Source organism: Oryzias latipes, chromosome 11 (genome assembly GCF_053564925.1).
Source record: "Oryzias latipes strain Hd-rR chromosome 11, Olatipes_Hd-rR_3.1".
Lineage (NCBI taxonomy): Eukaryota > Metazoa > Chordata > Actinopteri > Beloniformes > Adrianichthyidae > Oryzias > Oryzias latipes.
The window spans coordinates 7257512-7277558 of record NC_136247.1 but is presented as its reverse complement, the minus strand read 5'-3'; the positions used below and the strand labels follow the sequence as shown (position 1 = coordinate 7277558).

At 40.4% G+C, this 20047-nt stretch overlaps 1 protein-coding gene across 3 annotated transcripts; it reads right to left on the bottom strand.

The window, feature by feature from the left end:
- Positions 1-371: 371 nt before the first annotated feature.
- Positions 372-18160, bottom strand: fbxl2 (F-box and leucine-rich repeat protein 2). 3 transcript variants are annotated; one of them, XM_004074190.4, is made up of 14 exons: positions 17607-18160; positions 11695-11756; positions 8199-8253; positions 6946-7020; positions 6672-6766; positions 6207-6371; positions 5948-6074; positions 5194-5268; positions 4971-5101; positions 4705-4765; positions 4553-4597; positions 3998-4054; positions 3659-3871; positions 372-2431 (listed from the first exon to the last, which is right to left on the bottom strand). In XM_004074190.4, the coding sequence occupies exons 1-14, from the start codon at positions 17634-17636 to the stop codon at positions 2324-2326; spliced, it is 1299 nt and encodes a 432-aa protein (XP_004074238.1). In that variant the 5' UTR covers positions 17637-18160; the 3' UTR covers positions 372-2323. The 3 variants fall into 3 exon arrangements, with proteins under 3 accessions (XP_004074238.1, XP_020562971.1, XP_020562972.1); XM_020707312.3 differs by having other exon boundaries at positions 3659-4054; XM_020707313.3 differs by lacking the exon at positions 11695-11756 and having other exon boundaries at positions 3659-4054; positions 17607-18140.
- Between the last annotated feature and the right edge of the window lie 1887 nt (positions 18161-20047).

The following is a 20047-nucleotide window of genomic DNA, read 5'->3' as shown; positions in this document are numbered from 1 at the left end:
CCCCCTTCCCCTCCTACTATCACCCTCCTTCCCCCCCTCTTTCTAACGTCCCTCTCTCTTCTTCCCCTCTTTCCTTTTCCGTCCGGTCCAACACCAAAGATCTTCAAACATGTTTGAAATTAATAAAGTTTGGCCTCAATTACAAAAGGGGTTTATTCAGACATACCTTTGGTTTGTCTGAAGATTAATAACCCCTCTTGTTAAAGTAAAATATGTCCAACACAAGAGGCCCTCAGCTCTCATCTGTTTGCCCAGCTGTTGGACAGGACAAGGAGAAGAAAAAAAAAAAAAAAAAATAAACTTGTGAAGTGCGATCAAATCAATTCAGTATTTTGGTAGTCAAATCCAGCAAAAAAAAACATCAAGACGTGTTGTATTGTTAATCTTTATTTACTCCTTTTTCACTTATTTATTTTCTCAAACATAAAACTGTTAAAACAGTAGTCAGGGGACTTCAGAGTCACAGCCAGTTAACTTCGCTGTGCATCTTTTGTCCACCAGACTTTGGTGATCTTACTGCCTGCTTCCTTTGCAATATTTCCAATCCACTGTCCTGCCAGTCTCCACAGTTACTCATCATTTAGCCCAATTTAGTATTTCCCAGTTTGCATGGTACACACCTTTGGTTGTACTATCATGTCTTGAAATGTCAAACTGTGGGGCAGATGTTAGACCCTATTTATCAATTAAGCTAATTATACTGTTGTTAGTGTGGCCTCTCAGTCAGTACATATAACTTAATGTTATATGGACTATAAATAAAAAAGGAAAGTTGGTAAAGATATATTTTTTTATTAATTTCATTGGCAGATTCGACCAGATTGTTTTAATACAATCATTGTATATGAATGCGCTTCTCTGGCTATTTACCTATTTGGGTGGAATAAAAGCAAATTTATATTTAACAGCTTAGGGATATCATCAATTTCACAAAACTATTTTTAAATAAACTTTCAAATACATACATTTATGTGATTGTCAGAATCTTGAGGTGCTTTAGCTCAAGGTCCCTTTAATTTATAGAAAATTGAATTTGACTTTTTTAAGCAAAGTTAGAAGAGCAGTGGCCCCAATTGGTTTGTAGATCCACTCAGCAGGAAATATGAATGGACAACAAAGCAGTGGGTGCACCACAGTTGTATCAAGGTTGTTAAACTATTCAGATTCAAGCTGAATACTTGGATAAATCGAAAGCGACAGACGGGAACAGGTTTGTTGTGGAGCTAACTTCATCTGGGGATGTAAACAAATGCTTAAGTGGTCAAATAGGATATAGTTAACAGGGCTATTGACAGGATTGGATCAGGGCCTACAAGCTGACACAACCACAGTTCACAAAAGAGACCATCTCATCGCCGCAGCATCAAGTGTCAACTGCCTTTTGACATGGAGGGTCTGAATTCTTTCTCGTCGAAAGTCGCTGTTTTTCTTTTACATGACAAAAAGAAAGACAAGCACGGGCCCATCTATGACTAGTCAAGAATGGGCATTTACAACAAGCAGTGGGGGGGGGATAAAATGATTTTGTTTGATTCCCCCGGAGTCTCTGTAGGAGTTGCTGTGAGTGTAATTTTTTCCATTGCAAAAACATCTCTGTACAAACAGAAATAAGATGGAGCAGAAGTCTATCATCTCCACAGATGTCTCGTCTGGTTCCAAGTTGGGGTTGCTGCGCCAAAGCTGCACTGAGGATGTCCATTTCAACTGAAGTCCAACTCTCCCCTCCTTTCATGTTGCCTCTCGGTCAGAGCAGAGGGGTTCACAGGATGGTCACGTAGAAATGCTATTGTTCAAGATGATACGCCACAGATTGTGAGTCGTTTTTCGACACGACAACATCATCACGCTCTTAGGTTTAACTTGGAAAAACGATCAGCTGTGTTTCGAGAGTTCGGACATCCCTGCCTGGGGCGCAGAGGACGTCCTTTACATCCACAGGTGGCCATTCAGGGACGCGAGGAGCATTACAGAGAGAACGACCTGTTTGTGTCTGCACAGGAAGAAAGAGAGATATGGAGAGAGAAAAAGAGAGAAAGTCCAGCCATTCACATCTTTTTCCTCCAACCCCCCCCAATGCCGCCCCCTCCCAGTTAGCTGCTACACTGATCGGTGAGCTATAGAAGAGAGGAGGGGCGGTGTCCACTGATCAGGGATCAGCGGGAATCAGTCTGTGTATTGATCAGGAGCAGTGGGTCAGGAGTGGGTCCAGCCCCTCCTCTCTCCTATTCCACCTACCCTGCCTCCCCCATCCCCAAACAACCGTCAGCCCCCATCAGAGCAGCAGGACTTGGAGACAGAGGTGGCCCCCCCTGGCCCTCCACTGTCAGAGGATGATGCAGCACCGGCACAGACGTTGACCACCTCCGTGTACAGAGGGAGGGGGCGTCACGGGGGCAAAGTAGGCATGAACCTTGATCTCTGGTAGATGGGCCTGCGCACATAACACAAAAATAGAAATATTGAAAAACTGATACTTTCAAAATATTTGCAAATACATTCAGAGTTCATTAGAAATTCACCTCTACGTTTAGCAGCTACGTTGCAGACATTCATTTAAACTCATTATAAATATGGATGTGATAATCATGTTAACGTGTCAATGATCAAGTTGAGTTTAAATTTGTGTAGGACACAATGCCACAGCAGTTTGGTCTATTAGGTCCAAATATTCTATTTTCGTAGTAGAAAACTTCAGCTGAAGGGCCATGTGAAGTAGATACAATGTCGAGCAATTACTTTAAAGCTCTTAAAAACCCACTCTGATGAAAATTGTATTTTTGGTGTTTTTAACATGTTACTGTGGCATTTTCCTCATGATGGAGGACAAATATAAGGTAAAGTAAGCTTAAAATTACATTTCAAAAACATTCTTTATTCAAATTGCTGTCAACCAGCAGCAGACGACAAAATGCTTTTGGAAAAGCTTGTACGTAGCAGCACAACTGGCAGGCCAAAAGCTTCCTGCTCCGCTCAATTCGGATGCATCTGCTTGTGGACAAATAGATCCATGTACGTCTTTGTTTTCCTCGTCTGAGCTACACTCTGCCTCAAAACTGTATGTCTGACAGCTCCAACATTGCTCGCCATTTTTGTTGCACTGCTAATGTTAGGTTGGGATTGTGAGGGGCTGTAAGCTAGCAGGAGAGCCTGTAAACCGATAGCTCAGTTATAGCTTATAGTTATAGCTCAGTTATAGGAGATACTCAACGCCAACAGTCCCGCTGTCGCTGTGCAGAAACTGTCCCGGAAAACGACACAGGTTTTCTGATTTTGGCTAAAAACGGCATAATCATAATGAAAAGGACAGACTTTAGGAACCGAACTCAACCGTATTGAGATCTACATCTGCTTCTGAAAAGAAAACGAGTATTTAAATGGACTGGTGGTCAAATCCCTCCAATTTGGCACAAAGCAGGTCCTAAATATTTCTAGTCAAAAGGGAAACTTAATAAAAAAACAAATACTCAGTTTGTTGTTTTTACAGTTTGTTCAACCTGTTCAACCTGTTACATCAAGAAAAGCATCAAACAGAAGTAAACATTCATGTATTTCTGACATGTAATTTAAATTTTTTCTAAATCTAAAAATATATATTTTTGAAGCTTCATTGTATTATGATACTGGTAAAACTAATAAGTTGCTGCTTTTGTCCACTAACCCTGATGCGTTTGATTCCAGCCCTGGTGACTTGCTGACAGTCATAAAGCTCAATGCGCTCCAGACGATGGCAGCTCTTCAGGTGCTCGAGGGTCACGTCAGTGATGAGGGGGCAGTTGTCCAACTCCAGCACCGTGAGGCGCTCTTGGCCGCAGGTACTGCTGCTCAGGGCTCTGATGCCGTCGTCTGTGATCAGCTCGCAGTGGGACAGGGACTGCCAGGGGCAGGAGAGACACGGTTGAAGAAATACAAGATATGCAAATTTAATGACGCATGCACACGGATCCAAGCCTGAGAAAGATCCTGATGCAAACTCAGACCTGCATGTATAAATGTTTACCAGGGCTTGCAGACGTGGACAGTGGATAGACAGCTGAACCAGGGTGTTATCTGTCACCTGAGGATGCAAGCAACCTTAATTACCAAAGTGTTATCACATGTCACCAGACGGTGAAGAAGCTCTGGTTTTAGTTTCTAGAGTCAGGTCCTGAAGGATCCAGTCTCGCTCTGCTGTCACTTTTCATCATCTCCTCTATTCTTCAACCAAGGAAATTCAAATTCTTTACAAATAAGAGCTCTGCCTTCCACCTTTGACAGGAGAAAACAGCCTTTTGTGAGCACAATTGCGCCCCCCCCCCCCAAAATCTTCAATCTTTCTGTTGGACCAAACCCACAGCAAACTCCAAATCTATCATCTTTAACCCCTTCATGCCTTATGTCGCTAATTTGCAATGTACCTTTAAATGTACCATTACATCCAGAACTCCACTTGATTTAGCATCACCTTGAACAGAAAAAACATTGAAGAATATTTTTGTGTATAATTGGAACTAGAGTTAGGCATGAAGGGGTTAAACACCAAATTCAAATATTGAGAAAAAATGGAATCTCTCACCAAAATACATTCTTCCAAATCCATTTTTTCAAGCTCATGACAGTTCTGTGAAGACAAAGTGATGGTTTATACAAATCAATTTAAAGATACAACTAAAGCGGAGATTTGATTGTGATAACGTTTAAAAAAAGAAGGAAAAAAAAGAATCTTACTCTGGCAAGAACAGTGAACCCAGCGTCTGTAACATGGGAGCATCGTGCAGCTTCAAGGATCCTTAAAATACAGACACAAAACTTCAAAAAATCTGCTTAAACTGTTGTGTTTGTGGCAAAGCCCAAAATATCACAAAATGATGTAAAGTTGATGGTGTTTTCATGTCACTACAGTATAATTCCATAAATCCAAACTGACACATGCAGATGGATTTGTTGTGGAAGCTGAAGGCGTTTTCCCAGATGAGGATTTCTTTGCTTCTTACTTGAGTCGTGGACAGTTCAGTCCCAGCGCGGTGAGAGAGGCGTCCGTGATGTTACCACAGCCGGACACACACAGGACCTGCAGCTTGTGGCATCCTCGGCACAGACTGACCAGGCCTTCGTCCGTTATTTGCTGGAGGAAACGGTCGCACAAGACAAGAAGTTCAGAGGAAGTGGAAGTTGAACGTGTGTTTGTGGCTCTTTACAACCAAACGGTTTCCTTACTGTGCAAGACTGCATGTTGATGGTGGTGAGCTCGGGGCAGTGTTTCTGAAAGTGCTTCAGAGCGCCATCATCCAGCTAAGTCAAAAACAATCCAAAAAATTCAAATAAATAAAAGATAATGATATATCATGAAGAAAAACTCTCTCTCTTTCACATCAAATTTCTAAACATTTACTTAATTCCTGTACAATTCAGTATATAGTTTGCTGCTAGCATCTATGTGTCTTAAAATGTAAATCTGTGACACTTTAAGTATAGCTTTTGAGAAAATAAAGAGTAATTTTAGATTTAAAAACATATGATGATGTAGCCAAAAGAAGATGTTGGCTCAGAGTCAACAGATTAAAAAAACAGGCTGAAGCTGACCTGAGAAGGCTAAATATTTCACAATAATATGATTAAAGTACAAAATAAAAGCCTAAAAACTATACTTTACAGCAACAGTAAGAATGAAAAAGATAAGAATTTATTATCAGTCATGTATCATTTAATTTTTAATATAAAAAAGAAATATGATTGGAAGAGGGGGGGGGGGTTATTACATGCAACTTTGTGCTCAAAAAGGTTTGATTCAGTCAATCAAAATAAATGATTTTGTTTGCTTCCCCCATAGTAAATAAAGCACTTTATACTCCAGGACACTTACGGTATAGTTGACTAAATTACGGTAGTATTTAATGATGCATAACATGCAAACAAACAAAAAACCTATCCTTTAAAAAAAGACATAAATCATTTGGATGAATAAGTATACCTGCGTGCAGCCTCGGAGGAACAGCGCTCGTAGACCCATGCAGCCTCTTGCTAGGGCCTCAATGCCGTCCCGCGTGATTTGGTCACACCACGAGAGGTTCAACGTCTCCAGCATTCTGCAGCCATCACTGTTTATTAACCCAAATTAAAATGAAAATAAATAAAAAGGGTAGGTGCGTTATTTTAGACACAAGCGTGATTTTTATCTAATTACAAGTTAAAGGAGGAGGGAGAGTATTTCCAGGTTTGGAAAGGAATACCTGAGGGCTTTGAGGGAGTGGTTGCTGATGGACACACAGGAGGTAAGATCTAGTTGTCTGAGCTTGGAGCAAAACTTGCTGAGGCTGAGGCAGGTGCTGTCTGTTATCTTGGTGCAGCCGTTTAGATTCAACACTTCAATGTTTCTGCAGTTTTGAGCAAATGTCCTGAGAAACAGAGACAGAAAGATTTTTCCAGGGTTGCAAAAGTCAACAAAAACATCTAGGAATAACTGGAGAGCCAATCGACACAGATGTCTACCAAAAAAGTTCAATCATGTTGCATTTCTTTTGCTTCTGTCTTTCAATTAAAAATAAATTAATTAAGGTCCACTTGGAATTCAGAAGCACAAACAACTTAATTTGGAGGCAGAGAGGGAAAAAAATAGCTACAGAACAGGAAAAATTAAACTAAATGTTAAGCCAACCTATATTTATTAATCAATAAACATGTAATAATGAGCCTACTTCATGGAGGCATCTCCAACGCTCAAGCAGCCTCTGAGGCTGAGCTGCCTTAGGAAGCCCCCACAACGCTTGGAAATGTTCTCCACCACCCGCCCCTGAGGAACACAGGGACACAGTGCTATGAAAGGGGCCACAGCGGATCCACAGTGACGTACCGTCCACACTAAAGCCTACTGACCCAGTTCTAAACCATAGGCTGTGGGACGCAACTCAACCAGCGGTCATTTGTACACAAACAGGGGTATCATTTTACCATTTTGGGCGCAAGCCTCACCTCTATGTCAGTCTGAAAGTTGAACAAGTCAATCTTCTGCCAGTTGCTTCCGTCTAGAGCCAGGACGTTCCAAGCCTGAGGGGGCACAACAGAGAGAAGAAATATTTTTGCTTTTTTTTGTTTTGATTTTTTTTAAATACAAAAAAATGTATTTAAAGTTCATATTATAACAGCAAAATAAGTTAAAAAAATATTTGAAAAAACAGTATTGACTAAATCTCTGACATTGAAGTTGAAGTGGTTTCAGATGGCATATATCTATAAAACAACATTGTTTTTTTTTTTTTTTAAAAGGTTTCGAATTCACATTTGTTCTCACAGATTTCCAAATGCTAAACATCATTTCCATTCTTAAAAGTAAGAAGGTTTGGGCAGCTCCAAGGAATTATTCACTCATCCCTGTGACATCCTGAGGAACAGACTTAAAATATGACCTCCACCTATATCAGTTTTTGGCATGTTTCTAGATGTTTCCAAGCAATTTATCTGTTTACTGACGAGAGATAGTTTGAATTTCTAACTACCTGGACGTTTCATCTGTTTCTGAAGCCAAACATGTTTTCTTTTGGTCTTTATTTATAAATTATAGGATAAAGCTGTCATTCAAAAAAAGTATAAAGGTATCTATTCCTTTTAACAACATCACTTTATTCGATATGAGAAAATATTTATAATTTTCCAAGGCAGCATTGTATCAAGATGTCACTTGTGTCTGAAAGAAAACACAAGAACACATCAGCAGAGTTAAAAACAAGTGATTGTAGGGGGGGGGGGTGCTTTTTCTTTGTTGTTTGTGATTTTGTGAGTAAAAAAGTAGCAATTTGTATCCCTGGCAGACATTATACAAAAAAAACTTATCATAATCATAAATAAATTGACAGAATTTTTAAAGAAATTTAGATTTAATCCCAGTAAGGATCTGTAACAGTAAATAAAACACTTACATTTTTAAATATCTACCTTTCTTTAAAATGTTTTGTCTTTTCAAGCTACTTTTAAGCCTATAAGGGATTCATTTTCCCTATTTTGTTATCACAAGATAAAAAAGCCTTTCCCTAAAAGGATCTCTAAAAGAAAGGCTTTCAAACTCATGTATATTGCAAAAACGTCAGAATCAAAGCTGCAGTTCACCTTGAAGTCAGCAGTAGGTGCTGTTGTTCGGAGGTTTTTGTTTATTTTAGGCACTGGAAGTTGATTTTTTTCCTGTTCCTTACCACAGCTATTTTTTACATAAAGTGGTAAGTTTTGCTTACCTTAGACACTTGAGCACACCTGCAGAGTGTAACCACGTCCAGATAAGAGAATATTCTAAAAACAGAGACAACATGCTTGTTATTACACACTGTGCAAACTAATCAAACTCACATAATGAATGCTTTGCTATATGAAAAGTTTCTTTATTAGACTGAATGATTCCCTGTGTGTGGTTAGAGAGCCTCACAGTCACACAGTGTTTAAATTGAGGGACGGTCAGCGACAAAGAGCTGCATGCAGCAGGCTACTGGGTCAGCTCAATCCATTAATCTGCTAATGAGTAATCTCTGGCAGCCAGACAGGCAATGCCATAGGCAGCCTGGACACACAGACATACTGTAAACCAGTTCAAAAGAGCACACACATTTAACCGAATACACAAACAGTTTCCTCTCATTCCAGTAAACAGATCAGACTTTAAGTGGCCGCCTATAGAACAAGAGGTATTCAGAGAAGTGTCACTGTGGCAGCTCTTTGAGCACAGCTGGGTGTTAAATGTCCATTTAAACCTTGAAAAACATGAGCCACCTATTGTTTCCTGCGCATAGACCCAGACAAAAGCTGTGTTCGGGTGTTGGTTAGAGGCTTGCACATGTTGAGGCATGTCCGTGTAATCCATACCAGAGGTATCAGAAACAAACACAAAAGCAATGCAAACTTACAAGTGTACAGACACGTGTAAAGAAAGACCAGCACATCTGACCGATCAGTTCTCATTGATCGGCGGGTTAACGGCCGACACACTGACCACAGTCCGGCACTTTTAATCCAGTGCAACCTGACTTTCATCAGCTAATCTGATTTGGAAAAGCATCAGTTTCAGACATTAGCATTAAAGAAGGATGAACTTTGAAGATACACTTCATGGATAAAAGATATATTTAATTTACGATACTCTAGAAATCATTAATCTATAGGGAATAAAAGAATCTAGACTTGTGGAATGATTAAACTGTAAAATGTTTCCTGATTCCTTTTTTTCCTCCAGCTAGATGGAGCACAGACCTATTTGTTGACTAAATGTACACCCGACCTATCAAGCGTGGCGAGACGAGAAAGTGGAAAGCTGTCACGGGTCTGGGACCGGTTGCCATAGTAACAGCTCAGACATAAATTTTGGTGGAGGCGGGGAGACGACGTGCTGAGTCAGTACTTGACGGCACACAACAGACTGAACCCTCTCCGAAGCTGCACGGTCTAACAGCGGGTTCGGGTCCACGCTGCGCTGGCCTACATAAAAAAAACAGCAGGGAGGGGGGGTTTGCTGAAGAACACCCCCCCACCCCCCACCCCGGCACGCTGTGACACACTGACATTCCTGTTAATATGAACATAAATTATTCAGATCAGCAAACTAACTGGGTAATGATTCCTACAGCAGCATGGCTACCAAAAGCAGTAACATGGGACTTTTTTTTGCCATCATTAAAAAATAAAAATATAAAAATATTTGTGTGTTTGCAGCCAACTCCTTTCCTGTAAAGTGCTACACCAAAGATGCCACCACACATGCAATGCCTGCAGATGGTTTCATTTTAGAGCAAATCTTTGATGAAGTGATTAGATGACAAAAGCAAAGTGATTAATATTCATTTTAGTCGAATTCTCAACCAGAAGCTCTCAATGTTCTCTGTTTTTTGAGGGGGATGAGAGATTTTATTTATTTATTTTATTTGACAACAAATATTTATAGTAATTGTAACTTCAGGAACAGAATCATCTCACTTATATCATCTAAAAATGCCCCTAATTACTCCAAAATGCTTTTATTTCTTCACAAAAAAAGACCCTTTTCCTCCCATTTTAAATGTTTTAACTAAAAAAGAAACAGCAAAAGAAGACTGTTTGAACCCCCTGACACAACCAGTGTTTTGGTTCCACCTCAGTGGGCAAACAGCACAGCATTGGTAAAATATTTGGTTTCTATCTGGGGACTCACATTCATTCTCCTCACAAGAGCCGTCTTGTTCTTGGGTTTTCTGGGCTGCTTTGTGTACACTGCTCCTTTAAAAAGACATCTGTCCATCTTTTGACTCACGGTCAGGGATTTAAACGTCTCCTTCAGGACATGTTGGCGAAATCTTTTTGAGTTTTAAATTTCGGGTTTTTGCAATATCAGTGAGGCATTTAGCTCTATAGAATTCTCCTATTTTAACTTTGGATACGAACAAAAAAAGAAAAAAAGAAAAAAGAATTGCCAGTTCTGACGAGCTTTGCTGTGTATTTCTAATGATTTCATCTTCTGTCGTTTAATTATAAGATCCATATAATTGGCCAGAAAACACGGTTCTTTACAGAATACCAATTAGGCGATTGATTGTTTAATTTGTATTAAAAAAGCCGAAAATCTCACGTTACACACAGTAAAAATGACCGGAAACAAAGAGGAAAGCAGCCGTAAAGTCTGACGCTTTGAATTTCCTGAGCTCCTCAGAGGAGAATGTGATCACACACAACTGATGACGCCGTGGAGAGCATGAGGAATAATGTGACAGCTCTCATAAGGTCAGCATGTTCTCTTGCCTTTGCATGCTCTTATTGCCTTAAACCCCTCAGTTTGCCACCTCTTTTTCTTCACTTTTATTTTGCAGTGTAGCAAATCTTGGGAAAAGTTAGGGTTAAGGTCAAGGAGAAAGGTCGCAATCTGGTGATCATAAATGTCCTTCACTGAAGAACCATTAAAGTAAGAATGGAGACCTTAAAGAGTATCCACATTTGAAATTTATATTCCCCCTGATTTTACCAAAGTAAAGTTTTTTTTTTGTTTTGTTTTGTTTTAACCAGCGGAAACCTAAAAATTTAATGTTTTCTTTTTTTTTTTTTTTTTTTACAATTGGCAACAATAGAAAGAGTGTGTGCAGCAACAGCGTTAAACTAAGTTAAAGAGTGCAAAAAACATTTCAAAACAAGGTTTACTGTCGTCACAATGAGTCCCCTCACAGCTGGTGTTGTGTAACCACCCCACCACCATGACACATGTGACTGCAGGTCATGAGCTGACGAGCACAGAAGAGCACATGCTATCTATCCACCAGTGAAGCTCTGCTGGTTGTAGTGGGCATACTGGCAGCCCTGGTGGAGTGCAGATCAAGCCTCAGAAGAACACAGCACTGCGGAATTCCCCACTCGCTACACAAGCTATATATAGCTCACACACACACACACACACACACACATAGAGCTTGCACAGGCCCGGGAGGGCTTCACTCCTGCACATAAAAAAAGAACTTTTCAGGCACATGTGGGAGCATAAGCAATTTTTTCTGCAAACAGAGAAAAAAAAAAGAAAAGACATTTAAAAGATTTGCATGCAGAAATATCAATCTTCGGGAATCTTCAAAAGGTTAAAGGAAATCTAGATTTGGATTAGCGACTGGCGCAGATTATGCATTTAAAATAACAAACAAACAAAAAAAAATGAGAAGGATGCAGGCCCTTCTTGTCTGTCAGGTTTGCTTGTTTCTGTCTGTTTCTGTCGTGTGGTTGAGACCGTACCTAAGAAGAAGCTCTTTGGGGAGCTTCTTGTTAATGGGGGCTTCATCGCTGTTTGAGAACACCTGCGAAGACAGAAAAGTTTGAGCTTGGCGAGCTGAAACAGTGGCAGGACAAACAGAAGCAACTATTAGTTTGTGTCAACAGCTGATACATGAATGGAAACGGGCCCTTTGACAGAGCGAATGTTTACTGTGGGGAATTGAGCTTCCTTAAGCTAATAAACGTACATCACAGCTATGTTTACCGCCCCCCCTTACCCTCTGCAGAGGCTTATAATTCTCCCCGCCTGGTGAGCTTGTTGGCATGCTTATCTCACTTAGTCGATTCGCTGGATGTCTGGCCATCTGCTGTGCGGCACTCGGGCCGACAAACTCACAGGTGAGTCAGAGAAACCGATCCAGAACATTCTTGATGCCATGAAATTCTGTCATGAATCTAAATGACACCAAACGTTCAGACGCATCGGGGGATGCGCCTCTGTCCGAAAAGACTTGAGCAAGCGGGAGGAGAATCTCTGCCGCGTCACACGCAAACAAAACATGTGAGGACAGAAAGAATGGGAGGCCAGTTCTGCAACGATATGCAAAAGTGGAAAACAGGGAAAGGGGGATGAAAGAAACCAAACACACAAGTGCTTGAGTTATTAATATGCTAAAAGCAAGGAAGAAGAGGCAGGAAGGGAAGAGTGTCCTTTTATGATGAAGCAGGGTTAATACGGGGGAAAAGGGGATTTATGGGGAAGTTTCAGTAAATTATTAACCAAGATGGACTGTCTTTTAACAGAAAGAGATACGCTTGAAGGACCCGAACCTTTTTGGTCTGCTACATTCATTCAAACCTTTTAGGAAGAGCATTATTGAATAATACACTTCAATAGCATCAACTGTCAGCTGATAAAGATGTATTAAAAGATCCAGCACTGTGGAGGTTCAATAAAAGTCTTAAGACTCTTGTGGATATTTACAGTCAGTCTTTATGCCATAATGAAGCAAAAATTAGATTGTAACAGATAATTGTCGTTATTTAAAATATGAGACGGAAATATCTAATTCCAGATAAGTTCTAAGGACCTTTCTAAACCTAATCGAATGTTTTTCTGACGCTACTGGACATGAAGAAGCTGCCTCATCTGTTTATAACTGGTTTTACAGTAAACAGGGGTGTGTCTGAATGAAAACTTAAAATAATACCGGTTGAGTTCAATCATGTGATTTAAAAATAAAGAAGAGTAAAGCTAACAGACAAACCTGAGACAGAGTAAACAAAGACACTTAAACCTCCATCAGCTTAAAATGAATTAAGTTTAATGTCCAATTTGGATAAACTAGCTTTTTGAAGAGCTACAAACCAGACCATCCACTGCCAACGCCACGTTTAGTCAAAGGGATTTTGCTTTTGGTCCAACTGCAAATGTAGGTCTTTTTAATCATCCAAAAGTGTTGTGTTTCTGCAAATGTGTGACTTAAGTCAGTATTTCTTTTTTCTTTAACCCTTTAGCACTGGAGCTATAGTATTCAACAACTGTAACTCTTCAACCGTTGGTGATTCCAGCACATTCCGAAGCAGGGAAAAGCAGCTTTGCATTGCTAAAATGGTGCAAAGTTGATATGCAACGCCGCATTTCTTTGCATCAGAATCAGCGGATTCACATAGATGGCGTAAATGATCAAAGAGTTAAGGTGTGTCAAAGACTGTGTGTTGCTGATGACGTCCCCTGTGTTAAAGAGTTAAAAACCCACTCCTGTCAAAATCGTTTTTTGGGTGTTTTTAACGTCTTCATGTGGCATTTTTCTGATGATGGCGAACATATATAAAGAAAATTAAACTCACAACAGTGTTTCTGAGGATTTCTTTACTCAAATTGTTGTATATCAGGAGCAGACGCGAAAATGCCGTTGGAATAAATTTTGTAGGTGTGACCTAGAACCTACAACAGCAAATCACAAGCTCTCTGCCCCGGTCCGTACCGATGCAACCACCTGCAGACAAATAGATCTGTGTAGGTCTTTGTTTTCCTAGTCCGACCTCGCATCTAGCTCAAAACTGCACAGCTGGATAGCTCCGGTATTGCTCGCCATTTTGTTACTCCGGAAATGTTAGGTTGGGGTTGTGACTGAGGGGCTGTAAATGAGCAAGGAAGTAAGGGAGGCCCACTCCACGCCAGCGGTCCTGCCCACAACTCGCAGTGAATTCCTAATGAACTACTGCTGTTCTGCAGAAACTTTGTCCTAGAAAACAACACAGATTTTAGATTTTGGCTAAAATCGGGATAATCACAATTAAAAGACCACTGGGAAGGCTTTTACAGTCGCTTCAGTCCCTTAACCTTTTCTCTGATTAGCATCTCAGTAACTTTGTCCCAAATCTGTTTCTGAATGTCCTTCACTCTTGATTCATTATTTTTCAGCAAGTTAGTGTTTGTTGGGCAAGTTTTACAAAAAGGTGATTCCCTTAAATCAGCTGGTCTAAAGAATAAAAATGTTCTAACAAAAGCATGTTGGTACAAGCAGAAAACTGATGAGAGCAAAGCATTCCTTATTTGAAAACTGAATGTCGGTATACAGAACTTTATTTGGCCGTTATGTTAAAATATTTGAAAGCAATAGCTCGGTGGCTTTTGCAGTCTGCCAAACTTTTAGTCGAGGTGCAGCGGTAGGGCGGTCTACCCCTGATCGTAAGATTGCGGGTTCGATTCCCGTCCTGCACGCCCATGTGTTAAAGTGTCCTTGGGCAAGACATTGAACCCCACCTTGCCTCTGGTGGAAGGTTGATGCCAGTGTTTGGCAATGGAGCCGCCACAAGTGTGTGAATGTGTGTGTGACTGGGTACATGGGACTGTGACTGTAAAGTGCTTTGGGCCTTCGAAGAAGGTAGAAAGCGCTATATAAGTATACGCCATTTACCAAATTCCCAGGCCTTGACATGAAATGCCTTCTAACTCAGAGAACAGCTACAGAAACCTGTACATCGATTTGGATAAGAGCTGAATGCTGTGTCATGCTGTTAGAGCACATGTATGAAGGCAGAAAAGAAAAAGGGACTTCCCTATAGTTACTGGGAGGAAACCCATGATTTAAAGAGTTTAAATAGTAACAAATGCAGAGATTACCGGTAATGCCCTTAGGTACTAAAAAAAGCTATGATTTTGAAGTCATGCTGAAAACTAGAAAACATTCCAGACAATCAGTTCCTGACTCAAAAAAGAAGAGAACGTACTGTATCAATGAACCCTGCAGACATGAACGCGTTTTTAAATCACAATGTCATTCCAAACTCAACCCTCCACTGCCTTCACGAAACCAGAAAAGCCGCATTCCCAAGCGAGAAGCTCCTTTCTGCAGGCATGCGTTCATCCTGCTCTGTCTGTGTGTTTTTCTTTGAGGTAATTAAGAACTGTTTTGTGGGTTATGCGTTCACCCCAGTCTTCAGTACAGCAACTGTGGATAGCTTAAGCCACGAGTAACAACTGAGTTACAGGTCAACTCCTGCTCTATTCTTGCTCAGATAATCACACCGGATTGTTTCTCCCTGTCGACTGGTTAGCATGTAAGAAGATTAGAAAAAAAAACATGGTGATATGGCCGCAACAGACACAACTAGCACCAACACCTTCTGTCCTGATTCACCCATACCAAGCATGTGAGCACCTGATGGGGAAAGTCAAGTTCCATCAAGTTTGATTCTCAAGAATCTCAGAAATGTACCATTGAGATGTCAGATAAACTATGTTTTTCTGCTTAGGGCTGTTTCTGGCTTCTTTTCTTTTTAACTTTTTTAAAGAAAGTGCTGACAGTTCTCCTATTGAGTGCAGTCATGTTAAATTAAGTTAACCAATGATCTCTGCTTGGAATACTTTTCCATCTAATCAATGTGAGAGTGCCTTTAATGACAACACTTTTCTTTTTCTATTGATGAAAGAAAGTGTCTATAGGGTCTTTATATCCTTTAAGTATTTTTGCTCTAAATATGGATTTTTCATCGCTTTTGCAGAAACCAAAATACAGAAATGCAGGATTTTTTTAAATTTTATTTAACATTGTTGTGTGCAAACACAGTGAGCTTTTATTTCACACATTTTTAATATCATCACATACACGTTTAATGTTCTAACACGCTGGTTGCCAGGTTTGGAGCAGGCTCAAAATACCTAAAGTATATGATACCAAATTTAAATTAAATGTATCAGGGCTTATTTAAATCTATCATTTTTTCATATTTCTAACGTGTCCAGTCTCCTCAGAGCAGAGTAGGCAAAAATTGCCATCATGTATTACTTCAAACTAACATTGCTTACTTAGAAGAAAAAAGTAACTTTAATAACTAAGAAAATAATAAGTGAGAAAAGCAACCCAACCAACAGAGTTTGAATGTATCCATTTTATAGTCTAAGACATAATTTTCTGGTGTATTTAGATACATGTAGCAACATTAAGGTTGTTATTAATGTATAGAATTATATAAGGATGTGCAATACCGGCTTATTGCAAATATCTGATGTAGTTTTATCTGATACTGATAGCTAAGAGTTTAACTTTTGTTATAAACACTAAGTTTCTTCAATTTGAGAGGAGTTATTGAATTAGTTATATTTGTGTTTTTAGCTACCAAAGCATCATTGCTGCTTTATGTGATTACTTTTTTATGCAATTATCTACCCATTCTGATGCCTTGGGGATATTATTGCAGTCCTTCGATGTCAAATAAGACAAATACAGCAGCAGAGAATTAGGTTTTTCATCATGAATATAAAACTAAAAGAGTGTAGTGTGGTAAAATTGTTCTTGGGAGTTTTTTTTTTAAATATATAAAGATGCATTAGTAAATGTGAATTTTTCTAAAACATATAGATTAAGGATGTAAATTTGCTTTAAAGTCTCACCCCGATCATCTTCTGAGTTATTTTCGCAGTGGCCTTTTAATTATGATTATGCCATTTTAGGCAAAATAAAAAAATAAATAATAATTTTCTAGGAAATCGTTTCTGCAGAGCAACAGTAGTTATTCAGAAATTTGCCTCTGGGGTGTGGGCGGGCGGATGTGTTGGCATTGAGTAAGTCTGCCCCACTTCCTATCATCCATTTGTTTACACTCTATCCCACTACTTCACAGCCCCTCACAACCTAACATTACTGGTTCCACCACAATGGCGAGCAATGTAGAAGCTATCCAGCCGTACAGTTTTGAGTCAGATGCTAGGTCAGACGAGGAAAACAAAGATGTACATGGATCTATCTGTCTACAGGTGGATGTATGGGTCTGGGGTGGAGGTGGGGGCTTGTGGCCTGCTGATTTGAGCTTCGTTTCAAGCTTTTTCCAACGGCTCTTTTTCATCTGCTCCCGATTCACAATGATTTCAATAAAGAAATACTCTAAATCGCCTTTTTAAGCTTTAGTTTCTCTATCTATTTCCATCCATTATGAGGAAAAATGCCACAAAATATGTTCAAAACACAATTTTTTTTATCAGAGTGGGTCTTTAATCTCGTGTTTTAGATGGTTTCACGACAGATCTACAACTCTGGGGTTTATTATTTACTTTACAAATGTGACAATCATCTTTATTGTTATGTATGAATACGGTGGCAGAATGTTTGACGGCAGCTGTCAGTGGCAGGAGTGGTCTCAGGTCCAGCTTGGAGTGATTGAATGCTGCAACATTTCCGTCTGTGGCTGTAACCTCGGGCGGCAGTGGCTGCCAGCCTCGGCCCTGATAGATTGACTGTCGTCGGCCACAGCCCCGCCGCCTGTCCCGCTGCGCCCCGCTCCATGTTGTTGTCCAACAACAACAGGATTTCGGATTATCTCTGGGGCTTCTGAACGCCTCGGGTAAAAATGAGGAGCGCAGCACAGACAGTTGAGGCGTTGGTGGTTTGTGCCCCCCTCCCTCCCTCCTCCCGCTCCGTCCGTCATACCTCAAACCGGCCCTTGGTGATGCCGTTCATGTCTGCGGCGACACGTCTCTGCCGTAGCCGTTGGTCCAGTGGTTGCTGGCTGTTGCGGTCGTTTTCTGTCAGGTCGGAGCGCCGGAGCCGAGCTGAAGCTGGGTCTTCACGCCCTCCTTCCTCTTCTCCTCCTCCTCCTCCTCCACCCCCAGCCGCCAGCGAGGCTCCCGCCGCCGGGTCAGTGGGGACTCGGGGATGCGGGTGGTGCGGCTCCGCCTGCGCTCGCTGTCTCGGAGACCAACGACTCCCGGGTCAGTCTCATCGCAAGGCTACGTAAATAACAATAATAACATGGACGGTCTGTCAAGTGACTTCACTTCCGCCTCTCCCTTCATCTCTCCCGTCGACTGGCACCGAGGTCTTCCGAGTGGGCCGAGCGCACGCGGGAGAGCCGATATAACCGCCCGCCGTCGCGTTTCATGCCATTATTTTCTCTTCTCTCCTGCGTTTGGCTCCGTTATGGCGGCTGACAGCACTTCTTAGCTCTGTGTTTTCTGTTTACTTGGAGGAGGAAGGGGCGGGGCGACTTGACGTCATCGCTGCGGGAAAAGCACGCGTGGTCGATTTGTTTTGATTGTGTGGTCTTGCAGAGATCTATGAAAAAAATGTCTTTCAGCGCGCGTGCTTGATTGCAGACGTCGATGCAGGTGCGATGGGAAACCCCGCGCGGACGATAGTGATCTCTGTGATTTATTATCTCTCATTTTTTAGACCTGACTTAAAAAAACTAACATTCAAGGTAAATAAAATGTATATATTTTTAAATGTAGAAAGAATACCTGTCATAAACATAAATGAATAATTGGAGGATTTTGTATACATTTATGTAATACTGGTATTTATAAATAAATCTTTATTGAATTTGGTTATTTCCCCTCTTTTTTTCAAAGGTGCAATGACCATACATTTGTGGAATGACCAGCAGACCCATTCCAACATGTTCTGCAGTTGTTTCTTGTTTAAAGACTCTAATGAAAATTGTGTTTGTGAATTGGGAGCAGGTATAAAATGCAGGAATAAAAACTACAATTGAAGGATCCCAAGCTTCCCTCCATCCTAATGCAAATACTTGCAGACAAATAGATCCATTCTCCGTTTTTCTCATCCGAGCTGTCATTTGGATCAGAAAGAACTGCACCACTGGATAGCTCCAATATTGTTTGCCATTTCTGTTGCACCGGTAATGTTAGACTGGGGGTGTGTGCTGTAAACTAACGGGAAAGGTGGGAAATCAGGGCAGACTTAGTTTGTACCAACAGTGCAACAATTTGGAGGAGAATTTCTAATGAACTTTTGTTGCTCTGTGGAAAATGTGTCCTAAAAATTGAAACAGGTTTTTTAAAAATTGGCTAAAAAGGCACAATCATAATTAAAAGAACGGTGGGAGCGTTTAAAAAAATAGATCAAATGATGATTGGAGTGGGACTTTAATAGGTTGGACAAATGAAGTTTACAAGGAAGTTTTTACATGATTTTGATTCGAGTGGCTCTTAAATTGTGGCCCCATCCAAATCTCCCAACCAGTGGTTTCCAGTCCCAAAGCTGACAGGATTACACCTGGAAGGGACAGATGCAGCAGTTTCTTCCCCCTACTATTGTTACACCGCTGTGGCACCTTTGACCCGTGCTGCTCCATTGGATCTACTCAGTGTTAGGTGGATGTGAGGCTGTAACTACTAAATATGAAGGGAAAGATACGTTAGTGTGATCAGAACATCCTTAAAAAAGAGTTTTGCTCTCAAGAAGCTCCTTTTGTCCTAGTAAAGGCTAAAAAGAAAATGGTCGGGTAGTACCAGAAGTTCAAAACAAGTATCAACAGCAGGGGCAATATAACTGTTTGGCATCATGGGCACAGCCTACAACCTCAGCTTTTCTGTGCATCCCATGAAAGCACATCCTTTATAGTTATGGCAGAAATTAAAAGGAAAAAAATCTTAGAAAGCAGCAAACAGGATTTGCTGATAACAGGGTTTTTACAACAAAGGAATAATTCACCAAACATACATTCACTCACTGGCTTTAGAAGAAAATAAACAAACAAATGTTAAATATCTGCATAAAACATTAGGTCACATGAAATTTCTTTATTCCAGAAATTAGTTTAAAAAAAGTGCATTTAAATAGAGAGAACATATGATCATGTGGCCTCCATATTTGTTTCAAGACAAAAAATGTAATCGATTTACTGTGAATTTCGTGAGATTAGTTTTAAAACTTAATAAAAACTATTAATTCGTTTTTTATTCTTCACTTCTAAATTTTTTTTTCATATATTTTTCTGAATTTTCAAGAAATCTCAAGGTTCTTAGTTTTTTTTGTTCACTGTACTCTGTTCAAAAACCTAACGCAATTTTAATTTTTACCGCTAGAGGGCGGTCACATGCTGTCAGCGCCATCAACTTCAGAGTGCT

Bases quoted from the DNA above. Each gene is read 5' to 3' on its own strand.
- fbxl2 (XM_020707312.3), bottom strand. From the start codon at position 17,636: ATGAACGGCATCACCAAGGGCCGGTTTGAG. The intron at 6,372-6,671 runs GTAGGCTCATTA...TCTGTTTCTCAG, and splicing joins GTTGGAGATGCCTCCATGAA to GACATTTGCTCAAAACTGCA. The intron at 4,766-4,970 runs GTAAGAAGCAAA...CTGTATTTTAAG, and splicing joins CTGAACTGTCCACGACTCAA to GATCCTTGAAGCTGCACGAT.